General features: G+C 39.7%; 1 protein-coding gene across 7 annotated transcripts in view; it reads right to left on the reverse strand.

The window, feature by feature from the left end:
• Positions 1 to 378: 378 nt before the first annotated feature.
• The window catches only part of TRPM6 (transient receptor potential cation channel subfamily M member 6), a 148,046-nt gene continuing 122,373 nt past the window's right edge, over positions 379 to 26,051 (reverse strand). For 5 of the 7 annotated variants that reach the window (XM_062208420.1, XM_062208423.1, XM_062208419.1 and 2 more), the window contains 10 exons: positions 24,829 to 24,887; positions 23,032 to 23,057; positions 21,271 to 21,321; positions 19,725 to 19,790; positions 15,559 to 15,845; positions 15,201 to 15,283; positions 14,257 to 14,462; positions 7,463 to 7,514; positions 2,627 to 2,733; positions 379 to 1,406 (listed from right to left, as the gene is read on the reverse strand). In XM_062208420.1, coding sequence (XP_062064404.1) covers positions 1,276 to 1,406; positions 2,627 to 2,733; positions 7,463 to 7,514; positions 14,257 to 14,462; positions 15,201 to 15,283; positions 15,559 to 15,845; positions 19,725 to 19,790; positions 21,271 to 21,321; positions 23,032 to 23,057; positions 24,829 to 24,887 — 1,068 coding nt within the window. In that variant the 3' untranslated portion in view covers positions 379 to 1,275. The remainder of the gene's footprint in view (positions 1,407 to 2,626; positions 2,734 to 7,462; positions 7,515 to 14,256; positions 14,463 to 15,200; positions 15,284 to 15,558; positions 15,846 to 19,724; positions 19,791 to 21,270; positions 21,322 to 23,031; positions 23,058 to 24,828; positions 24,888 to 26,051) is intronic. The other 2 variants (XM_062208425.1, XM_062208418.1) reach the window with 1 other exon arrangement.

The following is a 26,051-nucleotide window of genomic DNA, read 5'->3' on the forward strand; positions in this document are numbered from 1 at the left end:
TCTCAGCCTGGACTTAAAATACTTACATATGGTGCTCTGAAATCCAGGGGGACTTTACACTGGCAGAAAGCAAACACCTGAGAAACATGTTTTCAGTCTGCAACCCCACTGTTCCTCCTAGGACCTGACTGAGAAAAATTTAGCCTGCAATGATGTATTGGATGAAGATGCTTCACAAAGTCCATGGAAAATGGGAATAACAGATAAGTTCATTTTCACGCCAAAAAAAAATTTGAAATTCATGCATGTAACCTTTGAAACACTACTCTTTTTTCCAAAACTGTGTATACAAAGTGTCTTCAAAAAGTTCGTGGAAAATGTATATAATGAAAATTTTAAAATCATTACAGAAAAATAACATTATCTTTTAATTCTACTTCTCCATGACATTTCTGAAGTACCCTTGTACACACAGCTTTGGAGAAAGAGTGGTGTTTCTGAGGTTGACTTGGTCCACTCTCTGATAGTAATCCTGAGCATAAGCAAAAGGAAACTCTTCCAATAATTTCCAGTTTTATGCACCCTTGTCGTCCTGTCTAAAGAAAGGGAGTTTGGGAACTGAGGTCATTTGCTCTAGATTTCCCTTTTCCTTTCTTTCAGAGCAATCTGAAATGCCCAAGCATCACATGATTCAGCGACAATAGCTCAAACCCATCTAGATTTCACCAGGATACTCTTTACTAGTTAGCTTGTACAGGAATGTGCTCCAGTCTGCACAAATACACCTTCATCCCACTGTTCTCCCCACTGTTGCTATTTAAAGCCCTGGACTGCTGGAGAGAGAAGAAGAAGAAGTCAAATAACTTTTTAATGTACATATATAAACATAAGTACAATGTATGGGTGAGGTCATGAATAGCAGTAGGGGGTAGAGTCTGCACACATAGTGAGAAAATAAATTAAATTCATCCCCCTGGTTCTTTATTGCACAGTAATTTGCTCCAAGGATTCCTAGCGACCAGCTAAAGCAATGAGGTATAAAAGAACAATATTCCCTGCTGACTCATCCAAGTATCTTCATGTGGAACCTGAGGATGGAGAACACATGCAAATCCCCCTGTACCAAGGTCTATATATAGGAGATCTCATTCATCATAGACCAAAGAGGCCTTTGGGCAAGGGGAGATGGTAGGCTCAGAAGGCTGGTCCCAGCGAGGCACACACATAAGGCTGTCCTGCTGCGGCTCTGCCGTACTCAGTGTCGATCAGTCTATTGATGTCACCATAGAGTTCGCCGCAGGCAGGGCAAGGACGATTGTCTTTCTGCTTCTCCTTTTACAGCCGTGTATGGTCTTCTGGGGAATTTTCATCTCTTTCCTTCTCTGAAGGCCCCTCAGGTGGTTTTTTGATGTCAAGTCCTAAGGTAGAATTTATCCTCCCAGGGGAATAGTCGTTTCTTTTTAAATCTGCAGGGAAGACAGTGAAGATGGTCACAGGGGCTCCCCAAGAACGTACGGTCATGCATCATGCAGACAGACTGGACCCAGCTAGAGGCCCGGATGCCGTCCCCTTCCTGGGCTCCTTCTGAGCAGAAAAGAAGACAAGGTTGCTTCCTGCCAATGTGCTCTGCACTGATTTCTGCCCAGATCTGGTATGTGACTGGTGACGGAGCAAGTCCCAGGCAGGTATGAGAGTGACTCCTCTTCCTTTTTTGTTCCAGTTTGATCTCTCTTCTGCATATATCTCCCACCCACCCCTTAGCTGACACACAAGTGTTCCCACTGGAACCAGGGGCCTGCTGTAAATAAAACCCAGTGTCTGGCTCTGTCTTGCCCACAAGAGCTCCCCCTACCTAGAACTCCAACAAGATTAGAATTGCCCTTGCTTGCAAATGTATACTTGCTCTACCTCAGGCTACAATGAATGGTACTTTTTTACTAATATCCAATGTTGGGGGGAGGGGAGGAACGATCACTTGTTATAAAGCAGGAAGGACTACTCAGTTTAAAATATGCAAAATTCCACTGTAAGGTCAAGTCTGGGGTAAAGTATCCTTTCTGAGACAAAAGAAAAGAATGTGACACAGCTGGGACTGCCAGTTTAGAGGGCATACACCTCCAAGCTGCTTGCTTTTATATTAAGAATATTTTCTGTGGTGACTGTATCGGTTTCAGACAAAGTGTGCCACATCATCGAATCCGACTCTGTTCAAGAAAACTGCAAAACGTGTTTAAAGTGACAGGTTTTTATAGTGAAAAGAAGTTCCTTCTCTCCATGTGCCATCTTCCCAAGTGTCCAATGATAAATTAAAATAGAACAGAAATGCTGTAGGTAGCCAAATGCAGACACTGACTGGGTGCAAGCAGAAACCGAAGGGGAAGGGTCAGAGACCTGCTTCCGTCGGATTTCACCCCATTTCAGTGGGTGGGACTTTTCCCTTAGAGCAACTGTGACATGTATTGGGCCCCATGTTGCTTTATCACATTTTGTCAGAACCTAAAGTAAATCCCTGTCCTTTTAATCCCTTTAGAGACTTGAAAAATTTTCAGTCAGAAAGTCAGGCTCTGCGAATGACTGAGAATGAGATAAAAATGTGATTAAGATTTTCTACTCTATCCTAGGTTACAATGGATGTTGTTCTATGAGAGATTTCCTTAGAGAAAAATCGAATTTGTTTGTGGCATACCCAGGAGTTTGAGCTTCCGGCAGCAGGAGTTGCAACGATGTTTTGCAATGAAGTTTCTAATTGCATCTTCCCCTAAATTGGCTGGTCCAAACACCATTCCTCTTGATCTGCAGGAAATATCAGAATATCAATTAGACCACAGCTAAGAAAAAGGAGCTCGACTAGGATTCTCTGAGATACCGAACAGTATCCCATAGTAACCCAGTAAACTCGAAGGAGCCAAGAAAGAACAGAGCACTTTGGGGAAGCAACAATGTTAGGTCTGCAAATTTAAAATTCAAATGCACTTAAATCTTTGTACCCAACTCCAAGACCTACTGTGAAACTCATTTCAACGCTAATCTGATAGAAGAGTGAATTTTCTATTTACCACATTAAAACAAAATACAGTGAGACCCTTTTTAATGCATATGGGGTGAGAGAATGACATTCATTACCAAATGTTCTACTAGCATACCCGAAAAGGTAAGGTACAAAGGAAAACAAATTTGCCATTGGAACACACCTTCTAAAAAGATGCATACACTGTGTTTCAAATCCAAATACTTTTCTTAAAATAACTGTCCTCAAAAATAAATACCTGACAAAATCCTAGATCCAGTATTCCTAGCTCACTGAAAAGCCACCTTCTACTGTGCAAACTGCTCTAGCTGGGCTCCTTTGTGGGATGACAAGACTACTAGCAGACAATGTGTCTCAGGAAGTAAACTACATATGCTCAATGTAGGTGACAAAACACAAATAGAATCAGTGTCTCAGAGGCCCTTTTGGAATACTCTATAACCATAATAGGTCCCCAGCAGATTCTAGGATCAACGTTCATCCATTACCACACCGCACACAGCCATTATTCTTCAGATTTTGACACTGCACAGCACGGAGCAGAGCACACCAGAAACACTTCCAAAGAAACTTTCTGAAAGCTAATATTTTATTTTAATGACATGCAGAGTGGAAACAGCACATTTTAAAATGTGAACTCAATTACCGCTCTTAAATACCACGTCTTAAGAAAAAAGAAAAGCAAACTATCACAAAAGGAAACAATAAACTTTGCTTCTAAGGAATGCGGTTTTTCAAAAGGGACATGGTGTAAAAATGGACTTTTTTCCATCCGAGTATTGAAACATTTATCTCAATTTCCACTTCCTTTTGGCAGAATAACAGTAGCTGCTCTGAAGATGTGCCAAGCTCCGAATGAGGGCTGATGTCAGTTTGAGCTCGGATTGCCTCTTTGCTCCGAGGCAAGTAGGTGGAGGCAATCCCTTGGGAAGACAAAGTGAACAGACACCCAGGATTAACTTTCCTGGTCACTCAATCGCTCTCACAAAGTACCACTCCGGTGGTATTTACCCGGCTGCATAAGCTGCCTCTTGTTAACTTCCTCTCTTTCAATCCATCTGGTAAGAAACCACTTCAATAAGGTGAAACTGAAGGTGGCAGAAAAGGAGACCCACTCAGTATTTAGACCAAAACTCAACGGTGCCGAGACAGTGAAAGATGAAGGCATTATTTTAGTCATTAAAACTGAAGAATTCCTTTTATAGTCTCTCCAGCATGACCCTTCTGAGAGATTTCACTGGTACGCACTCAGTATCTGCCATTTCTCTCCCCCCAGTAAAGCGTGAAAATCCCCAACTTGGACATGTGACACTGATTCTCAGATAAAAGCTGCAAGCTAAGTCATTTTCCCCTCTGAGTTTTATGAACGTTAAGGCAAAAGAATGAAAATTCCTACAAGATGTTCCCCCTTTGTTTGACCCCTTTGTGCATAGGAGAGTGAAGGAGGGTCGTACAGGTATGCATTTGCATCTACACCCGACAGTACAGCATACCTACAGCCTTGTGGTCTTCGATTAATCAAGTTAAAAAAAAAAAAATACAGCTAGCTGTTTTCCAGATTTCTCACAACACAGGAAAAGCAGGTGGTAGCTTGGTTCCACACGCGAGGAAACGCTAATTAGTGCCATCTATACATAGATTTACTAAAGACTATCTCATCGTCGTTTCATACTTGCCAAATGCCCAAAACCATCAAGGCAGTAAGCCAAAAAGATATAATTCCAAGCCACCAATAACCGGGGCAGAAGGTTAGGGAACGTGAAGAGGCAACAGGCATCAGAAACAGTGGAATTCACAACACGACAGCACCATCTCTTAGATAGAGGATGATTCCTTCTCCCTGAACCCTCCTCCTCCCAGGCAAGGTAGGGTCATCACTGAGCCTCAGTGTTCTCATTGGTGAACTGGGATTGGAGATGCTTGCTGCTTGCTTCCAATGTCGTCGTTGTTAAGGCTAAACTAAATAAGTGGGAAAGCACTCTCTGAAATCGGCGCTTTTCAAACTTCAATGTCCCCCAAATCATCTGAGGATCTTATGAAAATCTGGATTCTGGGTCAAGACTTGCAGGTCCAGGGCAGTCCTGACATTCTGCAGCACGAACTCCTGGGCGATGCTGAGGTTGCTGCTCTGTGGCCCACACCTCGTGCAGCATGGGCTTCACTCACAGCAGGCTTTCAAAACTGTGAGGCTGGCTGAACTCCTAGAACGAATTCCCCACCACTGTGAGAAAATAGCACTTCTTGTTATCTATACCAAGAAGACCAACTGCTCCCAAAACTGAGTGACCCAGACAAAACCAGGCAGGCCACAAGGCCGCCATCCTATCATTTTTCAGCATCCCTATCTTCAAGTGAAGAAACTACATTGGCATTGACAGGGCTTCCTAACCATGGCTGCCCATACAGTGACATGCGGAATTATTTCAAAACACAGATATCAGGGCCTTCTCTTCTAACATTCTAATTTTGATGCCAATCTTGGCCATCTTTTCTTTTCTTTTTTTTTTTTTTCTCTTAATTTCCTCAAGTGACCTTAATAGAAATGGAGACCCACAGGCCCATAGAATGCAATTAAATACTCAACTGTCAAGTGGGATAATAACACCTCAGCATTCTAAAAGATGGAATATTCAGGTCAAATTAAGTGACATATGTCAAGGCCAAAATTTAATCAATGATGGAGTATATATAAATTTGGTTCACAATATATGCAAAAACCTCCCGTGGACAATCATAAAGAAGGTACCTATAGTACAAGAATCTTTCTACAACTCCTTGGGCCCATGGGGTTACTGAAGAAATAACATTCTTAACTAAAAACACTTTAACTATGCTAATGTGAAAAATACTAAAGCTTTCATGTGCATCTGAAGGATTACACCAAGGAGTCCTGAACCAAGTAAGTACCATTAACAATGAGGTAAATGTGAGCAATGTAGCTCACCTTTGTCTTCTCCAGCTCCCCTAATCCAATTAAATATCTAATATATGTTTAATAGACAGACTTCTGCACAGAAGCCTGAAGATGGGACCAGATTTAAACCGAGTGAAATCATTCTGTAAAAAAATAGAGCATTAAAGCCGTGAATACGTATGAGTTCCGGGGGAGGCAGTCAGAACTTCAGATTTTCTTGTGTCAGGACTGCCCAGTTACGTAGTTACACATATTTTTTTCTACCACCGGAGACCAACTGTAGACACTTAGGACAACTGAGAAGTAAAAATGTTGTGTGCTAACAGTTTTCAAAGTGTGGTTTATGAACGAGCAGTGACACAATCACCCAGGAACTTGTTAAAAATGCAGATTACTTGGCTGCACCCCAAACCTGAGGAATCAGAAACTCTGGGGGAGGTGGGACCCAGCAGTCTGTTGTGACAAGCTGTCCTGCTGATCATGTTGCAGGCTCGTGTTTGAGAACCACTGTTTTCTACTGTATTGATCAGCCTTCATTGGCACCATCAATTCTTTAGACTCCACCTTTAACAGAACATAGCCTCAGATCCTCTACTGCCAAGTCTCCCCAAAGGCCTGCTTACAAATAAAATGGCCAGGGGAGTTCAAAGTACAGACAGATGAGCCATAGCTCCATATAATTTAGGCTCCAGTTCTGAATTAAGTCGGAAAATCTGATGCTTCACATTGATGCCCCATTGTTTTGGCCTCTCTGAAGAGCACACTCTATGAACTCAGCTTTTGTCTCGTAAGCCTGTGATGGAAGGTGCTGCCCATGATAAGTTGCAATGACTCCACTGCAAGGACAATAAAGGAAACTGCTTCTCCTACATCAATTGTTTTCATGTCAAAGCCTATAGAGGCTACACTTACCCAGATTTCTCTTGCGGTTGGATCACTAGGAAACTCAGAATCAAACCTGCAGCCAAATTCTGGTTACAGCATTGGTCCTTGTAACTTCTACTTATTGTACTAACCTAACTCCAGATTTACTTCATTTCTGTATATTCTTTTTATCCCCATTTCCTAATCTGTGCCCTTTTTTTTTAATAGATTTATTTATTTATTTATTTTTTTGACAGGCAGAGTTAGACAGTGAGAGAGAGAGACAGAGAGAAAGGTCTTCCTTCTGTTGGTTCACCCCCCAAATGGCTGCTATGGCCGGTGCGCTGAGCCAATCCGAAGCCAGGAGCCAGGTGCTTCCTCGTGGTCTCCCATGGGGTGCAGGGCCCAAGCACTTGGGCCATCCTCCACTGCACTCCCGGGCCACAGCATAGAGCTGGCCTGGAAGAGGAGCAACCAGGACAGCATCCGGTGCCCCAACCGGGACTAGAACCTGGGGTGCCAGCACCGCAGGCAGAGGATTAGCCAAGTGAGCAGCTGTGCTTTTTAAAAATCTGATTGCTTTGGATCTATATACATAAGCTGTCTCAATACCTTTCTAGGATCTCCACAGAAATATACATGTTTACAAATAATTTTTAATCATGTACAACGTGTTAAGTTCAGTTTTCTAAACGATAACACATAAATTAACTTACTGTTTGTCTTCAGGTTTTATAACAGATGGATCTGTCAAATCTTCTCCAACACCTCAAAGAAAGAAATGAAATTCATTTAGCAAATGGTGGGGGTGGAGGGGTCATTTTTGTAGAAATTCAAGAAAATAATCAAAATCTAATTTCATTATTAAAGCTAATATTTGCTCTGTAGTAAATTAAGCAGCATGTGAATTAAATGTATAAAAATTGTCCAGGAGTGTTTGAAAGTTTCAGTTAATGCACTGTCACACCCAACCCATTCTGTTATAATAAACTTCTAAACAACAAATGAATGTTTTAGTGGTGTGTTACCAAGAGTTACCAAGAGTGGCATCTGCCATTCATTTACCACTTGTATATACTACACATTCTAATGTTATTTTCTCTAATTCTCAACCAACATAAAAGAATGTCCATATTCTCATTTAACATTTTATCCTCATTTACATCAATGAGTACATAGATGTTCAAAGAGATTAATTTGCCAAAGGTTGCACAGCCCCTAAGTGATTCTCACAGGATTAAAGCTGAGCTGTAGCTTGTGTTCTTCTCCTTGTTGATGATCTTAGATGGACCCTGTCCGTGCTCAGCAAGGTGCACAGTGCTGTGTGGTTTTGCAGGTACAGCCTCTGCCCCATAAAAGGCACATCAAATGCAGAATATATATATATATATATATATATATATATATATATATATAATTTATAAGCAACAGAATAAAAATGACACCAATTTTTGATCTGAGAGCCAGTTCCACCTGTGTGTTCAGTTGTGAAAATTCTTTGAGATGTATGTTTATGCTATGTGTACTTTTCTGGTCTTCAGTAAAATGTACTTTTCAAAAGATCACATCAAAGCCTAAAAACACAGCATAGGTGCAATTTGAAGCTAAAATTTATCAAAACATGGATCAACACCCAAAGTGAGTCTCTGTTATAAAATACAAGTACCAAGGAGCCCGATTTCTGAGTAACATTTCAGGTAAGCCAGTTAGACAGGTGACTGTACCATTTGGGCACAACTCAACAATTTCTCAGCTTCTCTATTCAGCATTTGTTCTCTTTGCTTGAAAATTTTTGATTCTCTGGGGAGACTATTTTTAAATCACATTAAATTTACAACATTGTTATGTATGTCTACTTGTTGAAAAAATTCATGTTTTGTAGTCAGTATTTTTTAACATTTTTGCTGTGGTCTATATGTTTCACAATATGTCAAACCTTTAATAAGAAAATATAATCCATATAGACTTTTCCCCTAAGAAACTGAATTCCTTAAGTGAATAACCTAGAGTATAGCAGAGCTTGGAGAAGAAGTTTTCAACCTTTTTTGTGTCATGACTCTCTTTGTCATTCTAGTGAAGCTAGTAATGGCTTAAAATGCATAATTTAAATACATGGGATTATAATGGAAACTAATGCAATTAAAACACAATTATCAAAATGTTTTTCAAATTGCTGTATTGGAACATATATGTTTGTTTACTGATATAAATGGAAGGATCTAGCATAAGCCTATTAACTACTATAAAATCCAGCAGGTGATAAACACAAGCAATTGTTTTGAGATATCTGTCAACATTGTGCTGTGTTATGCTACTATCTCTAAATTCTATTGTAAACAGTCATAGGTACTGTCAATACCACTGCAGTTTGTGGTCTACCTCATAATTGAAGGAAATGATGAATTTAAGTTACACGTTAGTGAAAATAAAGTTGTGATTTTTTTCTCATAAAAGTTCACAGACACTGAATTCTACCCAAAAACACTTTAAGAACCCCTGGCTTATAATCTCTTTGCTATTGCTTTTCAATCGGGAAAGGACAGGACAAAAGATGCAAAATGTGTTGGCTCAGCACTATTCCTTATAAAGAAAGAACCATAGGAAGAAGCTGAACTCTTTATACTTTTATGTATATGATGATACTTCAAAAAGTTTGTGGAAAATGGAATTAAAAGTTTATTTTGGGGGCTGGCACTGTGGCAGAGCAGGTTAAGCTATGGCCTTAAATGCTGGCATCCCATATGGAGTCCTGGCTGCTCCACTTCCAGTCCAGCTCCCTGTTAATGCACCTGGGAAGAGCTTATTTTGGTACAAAAATGTTGAAATCCATTGAGAGTTTTTTCACAATATGCATTTTCCATGAACTTTTTGAAGATTCTTTGTTTAAGAAGGAACTATAGAGATGGTGTGTTTCTTAACCATGCAGTAAATAAACAGGGCAGGTAGAAGGAGATTCACAATCTATCAGCAGCAAGACTCAAGGCTACAAACCTTTTACCTGTTTCAGCCACAGACCTAACTTTAAGCCTGAAATTTCTCAACAATTATGAAAGCTTTAGGCTGAAGTCTGAGTTATAATAATGTGTGCAGAACATAAAGACATCACGTCCACTAAGGAAAGGGGAAGTTTTGCAGGGAAAAGAAAAGTATTGAAATCACTTCAGCTCCTGTTGACTTACAATATTGTTGCTTGTAACAGAGGCGGAAGCCAACGGACATTGGTTCTGCTCACGGCTCTACTATTTCCTAATCGTGGGACCTGAATAACTTCTTTAATTTTTCTGAATCTTAGTGATTTGAAAATGTGAATTACAATGGGCCTTATCTTCTAGAATAACTGGCAGGATTAAATGAACTATTGTACACAACCATTCCAGGCAAAGTGTCTGACCCATATAAAGCTTAAAAAATGTTAATTTTACTCTTTATTATCTTTATTATTTTTTTTTTGACAGGTAGAGTGGATAGTGAGAGAGACACAGAGAGAAAGGTCTTCCTTTTTGCCGTTGGTTCACCCTCCAATGGCCGCTGCGGCCAGTGTATCGCGCTGATCCGAAGCCAGGAGCCAGGTGCTTCTCCTGGTCTCCCATGCGGGTGCAGGGCCCAAGCACTTGGGCCATCCTCCACTGCACTCCCTAGCCACAGCAGAGAGCTGGCCTGGAAGAGGGGCAACCAGGATAGAATACACGGCCCAAGTGGGACTAGAACCTGGTGTGCCGGCGCCGCAAGGCGGAGGATTAGCCTGTTAAGCCACGGCGCCGGCCTATTATCTTTATTTTATCAAGAATCTTTTGCAAAGTGAAATTTTATTTCCCTGCCACTGGTAAGAATTATGTTTCTGGTTATCTCATTTCCCTAAATACTAGGCTCCCTGACAAACAGACCCCTATCTAAGAATGAGAGTAGAGTGTCCACTAACATCTCTACTCCAGCCCCATCTGACAGGTCAAAGTGTAACTACTAAATACACATTATAGAGCCCTCAGATGCCAGAATGGCCTTACAAAGTGTGGGCTAGGAGAGTAGCCTAGAGTACCGATAATGCCATCAGCATTCACAGAAGCTTGATGCACCAGCCCCACTCCCTGTCACCAAGTTACACAGAACAACCCAGCCACCAGCAAATGTTAACATCAGAGGTCCTCCTGCCCACATATTCTACTTGGTATTTGGAAAGCATGGAAAAAATAAACCATATTAACATCTAAAATTCCCAGTGGTATCTCTTTACCAATTTCAGCAAAGTAAAAACCTGTGTTACATTCTGATCTCAAACACCTTTGGATACATCAATGAACTTCTACATCTGTGGACAGAATTTATCTTTGTAGCAGCAGAGTTCATGACAATGATGTTGATGTTAATGCTGGCTTATTCTAGAAGCTGCCTTGATGAATAAAAAGTTAATATCGTATCTCAAAAAGTCCTTTGAAAAATATAATGAGCTAAGAAAAAAATGCTACAAACCACTGTCATTTGAAATGCAATTGATTATAATTTCCATTGCTGGGAATTAAATGTTAGATTTCAAGTGTAATGATGATGATTCAGGCCCTCACTTGTAGGATTTTAAGTGAAAAAAGACCGGAAAACTTCAGTATAATTACAAATGATTGAAAATCAGTCAAGCCTCTCCTTAGATTCAGCTTTGTGGCTGGGTGTGGCAGCTTCTAGGCTAACGATGAGCACTCCCTTGGAAGTAAAGAAATGGAGAAACTAAAAGAATCAGCTGCCTGAGTGTTCCTGACTCCTCCTTTCCCTCTAACTGGAGAGCCAAAACAAGTGGGGAAGGGCCTTCTACAGAAGCCAGACTTGGAAGTCTTCCTGCAGGACCACCAAGACCACAGAGTTCAGGGCAGACCCCTCACAAATGAAGATTAAAGAGCCACATAGAATTAAGACTATGACAATAATAAGTTGAGAGCTTATTGAACAATGGGCTTGTTTTATTCCAGCCCCTTAATAGCCCTGTAATAGAAGTGCATAATGCTATTTTGCCAATTTACAAATGAGGAAAGTGGGACTCAAGGTAATCATTCCTCCAGGTCATGCACGTAATTAATAGTGAAGCCAACAGTCAGAGCCTGGCATTGACACAGCAAAGCTCTCCCGCCTTCCAGCTACTGCCCCTGAGCCTCCCACCCTCCACTCTTGCCACCCGGACATGGCACATCATCTCTCCAAAGGCCGGAAATACAAATAAATTAAATACAAAGTCAGACCAAACACCATTAAGCAATTTTTAAAATATATTAATATGTTTACCATTTTTTCTTTCCAACATGGTTTGGATTAAATATGATAATGCAAATAACTCTTTAGCCAAGTGTCTGGCACAAAATAAGTACTTAGTAAGTGTTAGCTAACAGTACCACTAGCAATATAACTGTTTATAATTACTATTACAAGATGCATGTTCTTTCATAAATTCAGGCCTAACCAATTGGTCAAAACTCTCCGATAAGTATCTTGAATTTCATCACGCTCATTCTGTGATGTCTACTCTTCCCTTCTTTGAAGGTCAATGTTTTAACATGGTTTATTTGGAGTGGCCTATTTCTGCAATTCACATAATTGCCCAGCAAAAGAATAAAGTTAATTCCCTTTTTCCCCCAAGACTATCAACATGGCATTTGTTCTGTTTAATGTCACTTTGGATTACTAAGAGACATAAAAATCCCCAAACATAAACATCATTAAAGAAAAACCTATTCAAGTGGAATACAAAACACACTGAAGAGTCATCATTAATTCCTTAAAGTTTTTCTTTGGTTGTTTTTTTTTTGTTGTTGTTTGTTTGTTTCTGTTTTTGCTTTTTAAACAACTCCACCCAAAACTCAAAGCACAAAACAGTCAAGTGCAGATGAAAACAATCAACCTCTCCCCAACTTGAGCTGGAAAAATAGATGCCTCAGGCATCAGTACTCTGGGTTTACATGGATCAAGAACTTGCTGATTTTAAAGCTGAATCATGATGGTTGCTTTAACTTTTTTTTATATTATCTCCTAAAATATTTACATTGTCTCCTAAAATATTTTGAGAATTAGAAACGTATTTTATACTGTCAACAACAGAAATCTCATAGGACAGAAATCCTTATAAGTAGTTTAAAGAGTCATTTAACTCTTGAGCATCCGACACAAATTTCAACTCAAGTGCTTGGCTGTCTCACTGGACACTGCTCACAATGCACGAGGATTGTATGTTTATTTTTACACTCTCCAAGCCTTCAAGTCTGGCTTTCAGCAGAGAATCCCAGAATTGGAGAGCTGGAAAAGTCAGGGAGAACAAGAAGGCCCAAGCTGTTTAAATGAACCATGGGTATGGACTCTTAAAGAATAAAAGATATTACAATCAAAAGAACAGAACCTAGATAGTCAAATCAGCTTAAGTTTGCACCTTTGCTCCCCTTTAAGTAGCTGTGCAACCTTAAGCAGGTACCTAAACTCTCTGGGCCTTAATTCTTCCATAATATCTACCTCAAGATACTGCTTCCTGGATTGAATGAGATGACATCTATGAAAGATCCTAGGCTAAAACCCTTATTTCAAACCAAAGCCCCACTCAGTGATCCCAAGGACTGAACTTAGATCTTAATACATATTTTGTTCTGTACCCGCAAGGAAAGCCTGCTGGAGATACACTGTTTTCTGCTATAGGATTATAAGTCCCATGTGAGGTATTGATAGGGTGAAGATGTGTTGATCAAATGCTTCCATTAAATGGAAATATACTGTGTTGCCTCTCAAACTCAATGTGTACTTTCATGTCAAGAGACACAGCAAAGAAGGCAAGTTAAATTAGAAATTGCTAAGGCAATGAACTCAAAATCGTGAATTTAAACTTTGCTATGTGTATAAACACATGCCTATGTTTTATTATGAACATAAGTGCAAGGCAAAGCCATGAAACTAGAAACTTTGGTACAAAAATCATCCCCCATTGCGGTTAAAAAATTTTAGTGTCTTGAGCCGGCGTCGTGGCTCACTTGGTTAATGAGCGCCGGCATCCCATATGGGCGCAGGGTTCTAGTCCTGGTTGCTCCTCTTCCAGCCCAGCTCTCTGCTGTGGCCCTGGAAGGCAGTGGAGGATGGCCCAGGTCCTTGGGCCCTGCACCGCATGGGAGACCAGGAAGAAGCACCTGGCTCCTGGCTTTGGAGCGGCAGAGTGCCAGCCATAGCGGCCACTTGGGGAGTGAGCCAACGAAAGGAAGACCTTTCTCTCTGTCTCTCTCTCTCTCACTGTCTGTAAGTCTACCTGCCAAATGAATAAATAAAAAATAATAATAAAAAAATTTCAGTGCCTTTAAATTTTAAACAACTAATTGTCTACCTATATCTTTCCCTCTGTGGGAAACATGATCATCACGACACAATGGCTCTGGAAAAAAATGTCCCCACCTCCCTTCAAAGCCATACAGAGCAACTCTGTATATTGTCCACCCTAGCTCTTGCAAGACCTCTGAATTTGCCTAATGCTTGTTGTATCAAGTTCCACATAATCAATCACCTTGCAAATCTAAAACCAGCAGCTCTCCCCGAGTATACTCATAGGTCCAGTGAGAGAAAGCCAACATCAGCTCTTCCAGGGTGTTGCGGGGAGTGATTTCATCACCGTTGTTGTTGTTGTACTTCCGGAACTCCCCTGTCATATACTTCTCAATAGTCAACCATTGGTTGGCTGAATGGCAATAGATTAAGAAAACTTCCAGGAACCTGGGCGGGAAAAAGACGCCATTATTCTTTAACAAGACAGCAAAAATAGGACTGACTTGCTGAACAGCCTGCAGCAGGAGCTATTACCTAGCTCTGATCAGGTGGAGCTCCAACATACATGCCCTCAGCATTTCTACCTTCAATGAAAAAGTGGGAAAGCAAAGATAGGGAGATTTTCCTCCATGCTTACTTGTCTCCCATCTCTTGGGAAAACTTCCCATCTCTTTTATGAGTACTGGACCCAGTTTTTCTTGCTGTGCTCTATAAAGTTCCTTGTAAATAAAACAATAAAGCTTTACTCCAAGACTTCAACACTAGATTATGAGCTGTCCTGAGAAGTGAATACAAGTGTATGACTACACTAAGTTGAAAGTAATGAGAGGTCATTCTTACGAAGTTCCTAATTTCTTTAAGATATTGGGAGACAAAATTATGCTTGAAATAGAAATATTTTCTGCTATAATGCTCCCAGACATTAGAAACCACACCAAGGATCGTCCCAGTTTCGTAATTTAAACGCTGGTCATGGCCTCTGCCTGAACTTCTTTTTTCCTCTCATCTAAGTGCAGTAGATTAAGCTAAAGTATCTCTGGGATGTTGAATTCTCTTTCACTGTTCTCACAGAACTGTGGAAGGAAGAACCCAACTCTAGGGTCAGAAGAATCTTCCATGGATCTGAGAAGAGAATGAGAAATTCCTATTTAAAATGGAAAGCCAGCAGGACCAGGATTTCCATACCTTGGCGTGTAGCGAATGGTGTGTGGTTTCACTTGGTTGAAGGTATAGATTAGTTTTTGAGCAGCTCTTTGTTGTTGAATTTCCTGCAATACAAGAAGCGTTGACAAAATATTGGTTCATTATGACACATGTGATGATGAATGATCATAGAATTCATAGAGAGTGCACAAATGTGATTTTAATCTTATCTCCCCCTACTCCCAGAATCAACAGTCCTATAAAATAAGAGTAACAAAAAACATCACCACGAAAAAATAACAGACTCTCTTTTGGGTGGAAGATAATGGCATTGAAGGATACAGTCAGATCTCTTTTCTTTGGCCTGTCTGAGCTTTGGGTCTCTGAGATTCAGACTTACCCTGAGGCAAAGATGAAGCACTGTACTCTCCTGGAAGATTTTATACCACGTCTGCACAACTTCAGGGAGAAAGGACTTCACAATGAAAACCTGTCCTGGCTCAAGAACATCATCCTCAGACAAAGTGCTGATAACTCGCATGGCTCTGCGGAGGCCCCCACCCATCTCCTCTTGGGACAACACTTGGATCATGGCAGATCTCCCACGCTGGGACCAGGAGGACATGCTTTTATCTAGGTTCATGGGGGAACTCTCTTCCAGTCTGTAGAGGGTTACTTCTTCTCCTGCTGTAAAGAGACATGAAAGCAAAGAGTTAAACAAGAGCATCATGTCTACGTCATGGGTGGCATCCAATATATCAAATCAGGACCAGTTCTGTTGCCCAAATGATCTGAGGAGGATGGGACGAACAGGGAATAGAACAGAATGAGGACAAGGGCCCGGCCATGTTTTCATGTTATTCTGTGTTTAGTAAAAGTGGGAGGGGAAGAAGGGACAAAGTATCAGGTGAGATTTGAAGAATCAGGTTGTTCTAGCCATAGACTGTAACTGGACAAAATAAAAATTGAAGCAGTTGTCTTTTGTTAAAGACAAATACTTCTAAAGAGATAGTTTAACCTAGTTTTGTTCATTATCATCCCCCTAAAGAGTCATATTAGACATTTTTAATTGCTCTTCCAATGTCACAGTAATATTAAAAATGTACTGTATATATGTTTATGTACTGTGTCTATGCTTTATAGATGAAAAGGTTTTTTTCATTGAACATGGATGATGTTACCCTACTGTGCATGCATGATTTAACCCAGCTGGAGTCAGATGGTATTAACCAAGGTCATACCACACAGCCCCTCCCCTCCTTCTTTTGTGGTTTGATACAAGTTACTTAAAACTTCAATATCCTCATCAGTAAGATGGATATGGAAATAATGTTCATCAAACATCATGCTGAGTGAATTAAACCAGTCCCAAAGAGACAAATATCATTTGTTTTCCCTGATCGGGGACAACTGAGCACCAAAGAGGAGACCTGTTGAAGTGAAATGGACACTATAAGAAACAATGACCTGATCAGCTCTTGTCCTGACTCTAGATGTACAATGTACTTTATCCTTTTTAGTATTTCTTGTTGTTGTTGTTCTAGTACTAGTGGTTGAACTCTGTAATTAACACACAATTATTCTTAGGTGTTTAAATTTTAACTGAAAAGTGATCCCTGTTAAATTTAAGAGTGGAAAAAGAGAGGGAGGAGATGTACAATTTGGGACATGCACAATCAGACTTGCCCCAAATGATGGAGTTAGAAATGTGCCAGGGGATTCCAATACAATCCCATCAAGGTGGCATGTACCAATGCCATCTAAATAGTCCAAGTGATCAATTTCAGTTCACATTCGATGGCTCTGATAGGTCTAAGAATCAAAGGGATCACACAAACAAGACAAGTGTCTGCTAATACTAACTGATAGAATCAAAAAGGGAGAGAAAGATCCAACATGAGAAGTGGGATACACAGCAGACTCATAGAATGGCAGACGTCCTAAACAACACTCTGGCCTCAGAATCAGCCCTTAAGGCATTCAGATATGGCTGAAGAGCCCATGAGAGTATTGTAGGCATGGAAAGCCAAGATACCATGGAAAAGAAAAAGAAGAAGAAGAAGAAGAAGAAGAAGAAGAGGAAGAGGAAGAGGAAGAGGAAGAGGAAGAGGAAGAAGAAGAAGAAGAAGAAGAAGAAGAAGAAGAAGAAGAAGAAGAAGAAGACCTAAATGAAAGATCTCTGTGAGTGAGATCCCAGTGGAAAGAACGGGGCCATCAAAGAAGGAGGTACCTTTCTCTGAAGGGAGGAGAGAACTTCCAATTTGACTTATGACCCTATCGGAATAAGATCAAAATCAGCGAACTCTAAAGGCTTCCATAGCCCTGGCAACTCATGACTAGAGCCTAGGGAGATTACTGACGCCATGAACAGGAGTGTCAAATTGTTAAGTCAGCAACAGAAGTCACTGTGTACTTACATCCCATGTGGGATCTGTCCTTAATGTGTTGTCTAATGTGCAGTGATGCTATAACTAGTACTGAAACAGTATTTTTACACTTTGTGTTTCTGCGTGGGTACAAACTGATGAGATCTTTACTAATTATATACTGAATCGATCTTCTGTATATAAAGATAATTGGAAATAAAAAAAAAAAAACCTGGTGTTAAATTGGAAATGGCATAGAAAATTAATTAATTAAAAAAATATATTATGTAGGATCTCTGTCTTTAATGTGCTGTACACTCTTATTTAATGCTATAACTAGTACTCCAACAGTATTTTTTTTCACTTTGTGTTGCTATATGGGGGCAAACTGTTGAAATCGTTACCTAATATATACTAAACTGACCTTCTGTATATAAAGAGAATTGAAAATGAATCATGATGTGATTGGAAGGGGAGAGGGATCGGGAAAGGGGAGGGTTGTGGGTGGGAGGGAAGTTTTGGGAGGGGGAAGCCATTGTAACCCATAAGCTGTACTTTGGAAATTTATATTCATTAAATAAAAGTTAAATTAAAAAAAATAAAAACAGCAAAGAAAAACAAATAAAAAAAAAGAAATAATGTTCATCTTTTTGGGTAGCTGGAATGATTAAATATATTAACTGCCAAAGTGACTATAGAACTCTTGATAAAGTCAATCCCCTTATAGTTTTAGACACAAAATGCTACTTAACTGCTCTACAGTATCCACTTTCAGGTTGTTAAATAGGGACCATTCGCCATCAAAGAAGGAGGTACCTTTCTCTGAAGGGAAGAGAGAACTTCCACTTTGACTATGACCTTGTCTAAATAAGATCGAAGTTGGCAAACTCAAAAGGCTTCCATAGCCTTGGCAACTCATGACAAGAGCCTAGGGTGATTACTGACACCATAAACAAGAGTGTCAATTGTTAAGTCAACAACAGTGTATTTACTCCCCATGTAGGATCTCTGTCCTTAATGTGTTGTACAATGTGAATTAATGCTATAACTAGTGCTCAAACAGTACTTTACACTTTGTGTTTCTGTGTGGGTGCAAACTGATGAAATCTTTACTTAATACATACTAAATTGATCTTCTGTATATAAAGATAATTGAAAATGAAAAGAAAAATAGGGACCATTCTTCTTGATTCTAGATTCCACCAGTACCCTGTTTTATGCCTCATAACAGACTGAACACAATTCATACACAGCTTTTTTCTAGCCTGGGTGTCACATTCTCCTTTCATCTTTGCTTTAAATTTTATTTTGTTTTGTTTGCTTTGCTGAACACCATGCTGGTTTACCAAGAAAAAAAATCCATTTCCTCACTCTCATATCTAATTCCTCACCAATAAACACATCTAGGGAATGCTTAGTAACATATTTCCAAATATTTATTGTTGGTGCCTAGATGAATGCAGCTGAAGATCTCTTCAGAGTTGTAATCCCCAGAAGATTTAGAACAGAGCTAAAGATTTGCAAAACCAGCAAGATGCCTAGTGGGAGAGGGAGGCATCTGCATTAACAAGCAGAAGCCACCCTGGTCTGTCCCAACATGAATAGTGTGAGGAGAATCAGGATCAAGGACAGTGTGGGGACATTGTCATATCATCAATTGGCTCACGCTTTATCCAGCCAGACAGAGCAACTATTGGCCTCAGCTAATGCAAACTTTTTTACTTGACTACTTCAACTTTTAAAAATGACATCTGTGGTCTGGGGTAAGAGCAATTAGTATATGCAAAACAAAACAAACAAATAAAAACAATATACAAAGCATTTATCTTCAGATGCCTGTTGGCTTTCACCATATTGACATTTATCGCTTTCTTCTGGGCTTATTATATATGGTTGGTTGGTTCTTTTCTTCCCAATGTTCTTCCAGCCTTGCGTCAGTGAATGGCAGGCGCAACTTTATTGCTTTCTTCCCAACTGCTGCTCATTATAGGCCTCATCCCCATAACATTAGATTTTGACCCTAAATACTGGCCATGCCAGTTAACAAGTTTCCATTTTAGGAAAGAATTTTGACTAACATACACCCATCAGTACAATGAAATTTTCAACCAAAATGATGCAACATGTTTTCTCCACTGACTTACTCAGATGTTACACCCCTCCATTTGCCCAGCCTCAGGAAAGTAGAAACACTACTCACCCAACAGTTGGATTGGTGTAAATGGTATGTTCTGAGAGAGCCTCATTAAATTATTCCTTTCAATGGCTGCAAACAAAAACACATTTACTGTCTTAAGCATGCATCAGTAGGTTGAATTTACAGAAAACCTCTCCACATCCATATATCCATATAATGCTAACATATTTAATTTAAAGGATCCCTTATTTGTGCCATGATCAAAAATGTTATCTATAATGCAGTTTTTAAAATAAACCATGCCTTAAACAGGAAGGATATTCCAGTTTTTGTAACATTTTACGTGACATTATATAACATGGTCTGAGGCAGGCTATCACTTCCATTCTTCTGAATATAAAATCACACACTAATCCATATAGACGTGGGACTTTCTTTTAAGTGGCATTTTAATCTGTGGTCTTCATTCTGTGCTTTTCCTTTTGCAGGCAAATTCTATGCACTGTGGGCTATGGGGACACCTACTGTTGATTTTGCACAATGCACTTTCTTTTCCCAAACAGCTAAAGACGAGTTTTTAATTAGAAGCAAGTGATCTGCATTTTCATGTTAAGAGGCATATCCTACCAGGTCAGAGTCAGTATGCGTTACAGTATTCCTCACTAGAGGCTTTCTTAAGTTGACAGCTGAAGTCAAAATAATAGATTACTGCTGAGCTGGAAGACCCAGTTATAAGAGCTAGAATGAGGTGTCTGGAATCCACTGCAACACTATTCACCACAGAGAATTCAGGATAAGCAATCAACTGCCAGACCCTGAACAAATAACCTTGATATAATAATAATAATGGTAATTATAACACCAACAAGCTCTTACGTAGTGAGCTTTAGATGGTCTGAAAGACTTTATAATCTCAGCCAATGCTGACAGCAATGACATCCCACCCGACCCCAGAAATCACCCAACGGCAAAGGTCCAGTTGGTATATTGCTTTGCATTTCAAAGTGTTTTCCTCTCAATTCTCTACTAGCCCTTTGGCAGACTGCTCCTCAGGAAGGGCAAGTACAATTATTCCCACTCTGAAAAACAGACAACTGGAGCACTGTGAAGTGATGTTGCTTCAGAGAGTCGAGACCCTTGACGTCTTTGTTTAATAACATCTTTGTTCGGTATCTTTGTGGAACTTACTCTGTGGGGTTGGCATTCACTCAGTGAGTTTGTTCACTAAGGGGCCGCCAGTGAGGGGACAAAACCCTTCCTCCAAGAACAACTCTCAGGTCTGTCTTTCACAGTCCAACACACTACAACCTCTGGCTTTGGGTTGGCTTGGAGTTTATAGATAATGTTTAGATTTCCAGGCTCTTTCCCCTTCCCAATTTGGAACTTGTCAATACAAACAATTTTTTTTTTAAATCTCTTAGATCCTGACAAATTGTTTTCCCAGGTCAACAGCAAGGTAAGAAAACGGAATATTCTTCTAATCAGAGTGAACAATTTTCCATGTTGGGAGCTGTATCAATAATAGGGAATCCATTGGTGTTTCTGTTTACAAATGCAGAGTCACAGGCCTGTGGCTCAGCTGACCCCTCTATGTTCACATGCATCCTACCTGAATAATGATGGTGAGACTCTTGAGGGCTTTTTAAGGAGGCTGAGATCTCTGAAATTTAGAGAAGATTGGCATTTTACTTGGCTGGAGATAAATACATGCTTATGAATATATTGCCTTCAAAATTATTATTGAATCAGAATGGCTTCTCAGTACTCAAAAAAGCTTGCCTAATGTTGCCACATTATGGTGCATCTATCCTGACAGCTTCCAATCATCAATGTAATATTTCCAAACATATTTATATAGGGAATTGGAGGAAGACAGGTAATATTAGCCTCAAAGATACATTTCCTCTGAACCAATTATACCTCTGAGTTGCAGAAGGCACTCAGCTGCCCATCACTTTTCACAACATCCCAGAAGCATGATTCTCTGAGCTCCCTACCAAGATGCAGGATCCACAGAAAGACATTATTAATACCAAGTTATTAGTAGACTACTTTGCTGACCTAAAATAACAATGAAATGACAAAAACACATTAAGAGGCAGATACCAGAAACAAAAGAGGGGGTGGCTAACATGGCACAAAGGAATTTGTCTGGCTACACAGAGACTATGCACTGGGAACACTCCTCCAAGTTTAACTGAGCTGGGAACAGCCCTTCCAAGTTTAAGTCATTTTCCTCTATCTGCTCCAGTCCTAAATTACAAGGCTCCAGAGAAATCCTTTGCAACAGTTTTGCCATTTCATAAAGTCAAAATTAAAGTGGAGAAACTTTAGTCTCGTGGTGGCAACTGCTTTATACCTCATAGAGTAAGCAGCATAATGAGCCCAGTTTACAGACCTCTCCGGCTTCTTGTTGCTAGGTAAGGAAAGAAGCAAGCATCACTTCCTTTGGGGGTGCCTGGTGAAAAGTAAGATCAGCAGAAAAGACTATGGATTTGATTACCAAATGAATTCAGAATGGAAGGGTTTTTGTTTCTCAGCCCCCAGGTTGGGTTATGCTAAGTATGAAAGATGTGAATAAGATGTGGTTCTTATCCTGGAGAAAGGTAAATACAATACACCAGAGAAACGGCCATGGAACTGTAATCATAATATAGTTTGCTAAGTAATATAATAGAAATGTAGCCCAAGGTTCATGGAACACACAGGTTCCACTTGGAAAGCCAGACCTTCATAGACAAACACTGTGAAATATTTAAAGGGTGGGGACATCTGAGTGTGTTGGAGCTACTTTGATTTGGCCTCCCCACTTAAGGAGCCATAAGACTTTACTCATATCGCTAACATATTTTCTGAATACCTACTATGTGCCTCACAGTGATCTATGCTCAAGAGCATTAGTAAAAAGAGGGAAAATCTCTGCCTCCACCCTAAATAGCCATTTGAGACAGAGTCTTAATGCCACCATAGAGGAAAAGGCAACCACATACAATCATTTGAGTGCACTTGAAAGAGGACTATGTCAAAAGTGACAGTAGGAGATACTGAATAGTTGGAAAGAGTTCAGGGGATAAAGTCTCACTCTCAGGAAAAAAGAAAAAAAATAAATAAACAACAGGGCAGAGGCGGGGGGAAAGGGAATCACAGTCAAAAACAAGTAATTAAAAAAAATTTAAACCAGACATTGGTCCTGATTTACCTGGAGAAAGACATTCAACTTTCTGTTTCTCTACCAAATTTTCTAATTTGCATGGTGAGGAAAATATCATAACTACAATTTAAGAAACCCCAAAATCTCAGCAAAACAGTGAACCTCATCATCCATCAGATGAAAAAAATAAAAATAAAATGCTTAAATGTAAAAACTTACTGTCGACTCCATCTGAACTTCTCAACCTGTTCAAAACAATGAAGTTGTTTAGATAATGTCGCTTTACATCTTTCAATGATAAAAGAAAAGGAAAGGATGTGAAAAATAACACAGGGTATGAAATATCAGTTATGTTGGTCCCTATCTTTATTGATAAAGAAATTTACAGCCTTATAGTGATTTTTATAGAAAAATGAGCACTGGATAGGCATGAAAGACACTTACTGTATACGCCTTAAGCTAATTGAAAAGCTGTTGTTTTCTAATTAGCTATGTGATCACACAATATACATAAGATTTAACTGCATTCACATTGTTCTGGATCTATTAAACTAAAGAGTTCCTGAACTATGCAAAGCAAAAGCCTACAAATGAGTCTGTGAGTGTCTCTGGACAAGCCTACAAATCAGTTTCATTAGCCCACGTGGCCCCTAAATGTTCACAGGCTGAAATTAACTCTCTTTCAATCGTTACTTGCCCTGCTCAAGTGCACAAGTGGCCACGGGCAAATCTGAATAAAGGCACTCAAAGACTATCTCTAGTATTTAAGGTCCTTGGGGAAGAAAGTACAATTACAATTATTGTTTAATTTCATGCTGCAATAACCCACTACTCTACAAGAGCACAAAGTACTGAAGCTTTGGGAGAACAAAGTCCTGTGTCCATGGAGTCTTAGAGGCAGGCCTGCTCGGAGACCATGATGGGTACTCCAGAGAAAGACCATGGTGCACAGAGCCGACTGCACACTACAGGTCACCTCTACCTGCTTGGTATGAACTGGCCCTTCCATAGAGTACATGGTTTTGAATTCTGTCCCTTACAGCTGCATAGCTAGTTCACTTAATGAAGTAACTGGAAAATTCCAGGTAAGGCTACAAACAAAAGAGATATTTGAGTGGTTTTGAAACCTTATTTCTCTGAATAAATAAAACTGCAGGAGGATGCTCTGCTTGGTCTACATTCATGGGAGTTCTCTATTTTTCCCATCAATCTCTCCTCCTCTCTCTTCTTCATAGAATTATTGCTCTGACAATTATTAGGACATCACTGAGAAACCAAAAATAAAAAAAATCAACTTCATAAACTAAAAGGAAAAACTTTATTTTAAAAACTAAAAAATAGGGACCAACGAGGCACAGCAACATAAGCAGCAGCCTAGAATGCCAGCATCCCATACTGAAGTGATGTGAGTCCCAGTTGCTCTGCATCTCCTCCAACTGCCTGCTGATGTGCCTGGGAAAGCAGCAGAAAATGATCCAAGTACTTGGGCCTCCTGCCATCCATGTGAGACACTAAGATGAACCTCCTGGCTCCTGGCTCCCTGGCCATTTTGGCCATTTAGGAAATGAACCAGTGGATGCAGGATTCTGTGTGTGTGTGCGTGTGTGTGTGTGTGTGTGTGTGTGACTTTGCCTTTCAAACAAGTAAATAAATCTTTAAAAAAACAAAGGAGCAAACATAATCAGGTCTTTAGTCCAAATCTTCCTTTTTAGGTGAGACAGATGGATTTCTACTCTTTGATGCAAATTCCCAATTATCTATCTGAAAAGATATTACAATAATTATTCAATTGTGCTTTTTGGATGCAAAAAAAGCAAATATTTAATGTGCTATAGGATGCTTCATTATATTCTTAAAAGGTACTCAGTGAGATCCTATTGCCAAAAATAGGAAAACATGGAAAATAAATTATTTTCATTCTGCTTAACAAAAGAAAAATGTTGACACACTTTTTGCCTTTTTTTGACCAAATTAAACCTTTTTTTCCTAATAAGATTAAAAAATGAAAATACTTACAGAGAGCTCCTACTGAGGTTGGTGCTCCTGGAATTCCAGAGAGATGCTTCCTTCAGATCCTGAGCAGAGGGAAAGGCCATTACACATTACAACACACTCCTACCCCTCATTCCCAGGAACACACTCCTTGGAAAATAGTTCATTCTTCTTAATACTTATCTTTTAATAAAGATATTAAATGCAAGCTAGAAAGAAGCATGTTAGCACAGCATCAGAATAGTTCAATGTGATGATAAACTTAGAATGAAACTACTTTTATGGGAACACCTAAAAGAAAATGTAATATAAGAAATATTTTACAGAAACAGAACTGAAGGTACAAAATCAATTAATGACAGGAACAAAGGAATGAAGGTCCAACTTGGCAGGCAACATCAATCATCATATGTCTGATCACCAATAAATCATCATTCTGAGTGATGAGGATTATTTAAAATGTTACTCTGGATATACCCTATTCTATATCTTATCTAAATTCAGCTAATACTCCTTGAAACCCAGTACACTCCAAGAATTTTCTTAGGTGTTATGTTTATTGTCCGAGTAATTTCATAAAACAGCCTATGTTGTGATACAGCAGGTTAAGCCTCCTGTGTGTGGCTGGCATCCCATATGAGCACTAGTTCAAGTTCTGGATGCTCACTTCCTATCCAGCTCCCTACTAATGCACCTAGAAAAGAAGAAGATGGTCCAATAGCTTGGGTGTCTGTCATCCACGCAGGAGACCTAGATGGAGTTCCAGACTACTGGCTTGGGCCTAGCCCAGCCCTGGCTGTTGCAACCATTTGGGGAGTGAATCAGCAGATGGAACATATCTCTGTGTCTCTCTCTTGGAAAATCTACCTTTCAAATAAATAACACTTTTTTACAAAGTGTTAAAAATAATCTTATAAGGTGAACATTAGCCTTATTTTAAAGACATGCCTAATGAAGCTCATCAGTTAACTGATATACATAGCTTTGAAATACAGGAAGTGGTAGAGGCAGGATTGAACACAAGTTCTCCACCTCAGTTATCTTCAAGGAATCTTAAATTTTACTTTTAAAAATCTTTCACAGATTCCATTCCTACAAAAACAGCCAAGGTTGTTCATATAGATAATGTTTATATAGCTCAAGTTCAAAGAAATAATATTCAAAGCCAAGATCAAAATTAGGTTTCTTGGGTCACTTTAACTAGACCACACTTCTCACGTGGTGGCTGGCACTAAAACAAGACACTG

Source organism: Lepus europaeus, chromosome 12, assembly GCF_033115175.1.
Source record: "Lepus europaeus isolate LE1 chromosome 12, mLepTim1.pri, whole genome shotgun sequence".
In the NCBI taxonomy this organism is placed as follows: Eukaryota; Metazoa; Chordata; class Mammalia; order Lagomorpha; family Leporidae; genus Lepus; species Lepus europaeus.